Below are 3,477 nucleotides of genomic sequence, written 5' to 3' on the forward strand. Positions count from 1 at the left end.
CGTAATAAGATAAAACTTGGTCCGTATTGTATGTTATTATTTGTTAGAAATATAATTATTTAAATGTTTTTTTATTAGGTTATGTTTTTTGGACAAATAATTTTATAATATGTTATTTCTAAAAAAAAAATAACATAAGACAAAAATACAAAGAAAAAAGAAGGTATAGGCAAAAATTCAAACAAATCTACCAAATGAGTTATAGTTCAAATGACATATTCTCTCTATACTCATCTATAAAATTGCGGGTTCGAATCTCTCTATTTTTGATAAAAGAAAAAAATTCAAACAAACCTACAAAAAAACTCTTAAAGGTATAACCATTTATCTTTCTCCTTCTATTAACTTAGCTTAAATTTCTGCTAGAAATAAATTTATAATATTATTATTTGGTATGTTTTTTCTTAGGTAAATTCACTTGTAAAAAAATGAAAAATAATTTTTTTTTTAAATTATCAAGCTATTTCAGCAAGTAACATTCATGTATATACCAACCAAAAATAGTGTTGTTCTCTAATTTGAGATTGAAGGTAAGGAGCGGATATTCAACGCATTCATTCATTTACTATTATTTAACAGTTTAAACTGATGAAAGAGATTATTCATGAGTGAGAAAGGGGATATTAAGTTTTGAGAGGAGGTTAGTATATAATTTTCAACCCTTAACAATACAGCATCTTCCAACTTCATAGACAAATATTTTAAGTAACCAAGTAATTTTTTAGAAAAAAAGAAAATCATAGTTTAGGTGATATATGGTTATGGTCATCAGTCTACTAAAATCATAGCATGCTCCTAAATTTTATAAGAATTTATGGAAGTGCTTACATACAGATCTTAACAAAGGAAAGTTCATAGTAACAAAGAAAACCAAAATTTACATCTTTTTTAAATATGTTTGGAACCTTTGTCACATATATATGTCCACTCTTCTTGACCATATAAGTATACGGGAGTTTCAATATATAATCCCTTGTTAAGTATCAATTATTGTATGTATCAACATAACTTTGTTTGATATACAGTTTGAGTAATGATATTTAAAATATATTATAAGAGACATCCTCTTTTCGGCTAAAATTTTTATATATGAATAATTTTAATGTGAAATACAAAAATATTTTTGGTGTTCTGTGTTCTACACGGTTGTGGTAGTAACACAAAACGTCGTTGACGTTTTGCGATAAAAAAAATTTTTCTTTCTTTCTTTCTTTTCCATATATTTTTTAAAAAAATATTTTTATTTTCCTAAATTACGTCATATAGATAGTGATATATTTGTCAAATAGTCTCCCTCAAACAAGATATTTGATAAAAGTTGATAAGAACCTATAATAAAAAGAATTCAAATTAAAGGAAACTGGACCATATTTCTACAATAATTCATCGTCATTCTATATATGAAATAAAAATGACTAGGCAAAGAGAAAGTACTCTACATAACTATAACTATATACCATGAAAAAATTTGAAAATGACATAATAAACATATCATTATATTGATGCCTATGTAGATATAAGATAACTAGATTTAGAGATGATTAAATTAAGAAAAGAACCTGTAACATCTTGTTGACATTGCTAGCACCAAAAACCTTGTGGACACTCCCAAATTTCTGGGGCTCATCAGCCGGGAAATACGGTGCAAACACGCAATCCTTTGCGCATCGCCGCCGGAGAAGCTTGCATGCCGCACACGGCGACATTGCACCTTGCTTCCGACCACCACCCTCCTTCATAGTGCTCTTCAGTTCCTCCAATAATTAAACACCACGATTATTGTTCATCAATTTTCTATTTTAGCCCTTTGAATATGAAATAAAGATAGACGAAGAAGAAAAGGAAGGTAGACTTATCAAGGGTGGGGGTGTTCGGGCGTTTGATGTTATATAGAGAGACGTTATGTGACAGCAAATCTTTGGAGGGTCCCACAAAAGAAGAGGCTTTAGATTTTGCGACAAAACTATCCATGTTGATAAGATCTTTTGCCCCACCTGCATATTATTTTTTGTCTTGACTATTTATTTTCTTATTATGTGCGTTCTTTAGTTTCTTGCTTTTAAATTTCTCCAATCTTCTTCAATGAATTTACACCGGGTTCGGTTTCAAGGTTTTACATTAGTTGGTAATAGTAATTTGATCGTTACATAATTACAGTTATGACCAGTTGTTGGTTTCAAATTTACCTTTTTATTTTTAAAATATTTATTTTTATATTTTTAAATTTATTTCGAACAGTTAAATTATTATTTTATTAAAGCGGTTATTCTGGTTCTTACAGCATATGTACGCGACATGGACATTTTGACACTCATGCGTACGCGAACAGAGGAATGCATACGCATGACCTCGTACGCGAACAGAGGAATGCATACGCATGACCCCTGTTTTGTTGAATATTTGTTTTCTTGCAATTTTAACTGGTTCTCTAACTTTCTAAACTTCTTTAATTGCTGTTTAAGACTCTTAACTAGTAATTAGACTTTGAGACTAGGGAAATAAGTTAGGCGAATTGGTATTTTTTGTTAGTCAGTTTAGAAGACAGTGATTTAGACCTAGTATATAAATTGGATAAAATTGTTATGTGAGTTGATGGAGCACCGGGTTGAAGATGAACTTGTGAAATTGAGAATTAATGATGGTTATTTTGGAACTCAGAGATGAATGATGAACTTGTTGAATATTGAAAGTGGTCACTAATACTGAGTATACATTAGTGATGTGCTGATATTTGGTAAGTCGCTATGCGCTTGAAAAGGACGATGGTTAATCCCGCTTGTCGAGGTCGCAGGGTCGGCATAAGGACGGTGGTTAATCCCACTTACGTTAAGAGGTGAGGTCTGAGGCTGAGTATCCCGCTCGCATCCTTTCGAGTTACAAGAGTGTACCGGACACTATATTCCTGGACAGTGAGCTGGACACTATATCCCTAGGGTATCATTTTTATTCATGACCGAAAGGCGACATCTCAAAGGGGTGTCTCGGGTTGGTAGTTGAACCGATAAGTGATATCACGGCCAATAGGACAAGCATTCATCATGTGCATCTTCTATGTGTTTGTTTGCTTTTCCTAATTACATCTTTTGCATAAATGTATAACATGCTTACTTGCTTTCTAAATTACTTGCTATATATGCATATTACCTGTATTTTACTTGTTTGCGATTACTTGTGCTTTCTACTGGGATTGAGGAGGCTCAGTAGGCAATGGCGACGGGATCGCATGGAGGTTAGACTGGCGAAGGTTGTGGGATAGCGGTAAACTATTAGTTAGAAATTCCTTAGGAGTGGACAACCCTTTAAGGATTTTTATTAAAGTTGTTTTTAAGTTTTAAATCTCTATACCGGTGTGAAGTTCTAAGATTGCCTTTGGCATCCTAGAACTTTATATCTTATATATTGTGCACTATTACCATATGTTGTTATTTTTCAGATGCAAGTCGCAACCCACCTCAGTGAGTTTGCAGGATGGTGACA

The 3,477-nt window shown here is 32.3% G+C and overlaps 1 protein-coding gene across 1 annotated transcript in view; it reads right to left on the reverse strand.

Annotated features, from left to right (window-relative positions):
• LOC107611863 (LOB domain-containing protein 4) overlaps window positions 1-1,871 on the reverse strand; it is a 6,401-nt gene extending 4,530 nt beyond the window's left edge. The window contains exon 1 of the mRNA XM_016313747.2: window positions 1,560-1,871. Coding sequence (XP_016169233.1) covers window positions 1,560-1,739 — 180 coding nt within the window. The 5' untranslated portion in view covers window positions 1,740-1,871. The remainder of the gene's footprint in view (window positions 1-1,559) is intronic.

The sequence above is a fragment of the Arachis ipaensis genome, chromosome B08, assembly GCF_000816755.2.
Source record: "Arachis ipaensis cultivar K30076 chromosome B08, Araip1.1, whole genome shotgun sequence".
NCBI lineage: Eukaryota > Viridiplantae > Streptophyta > Magnoliopsida > Fabales > Fabaceae > Arachis > Arachis ipaensis.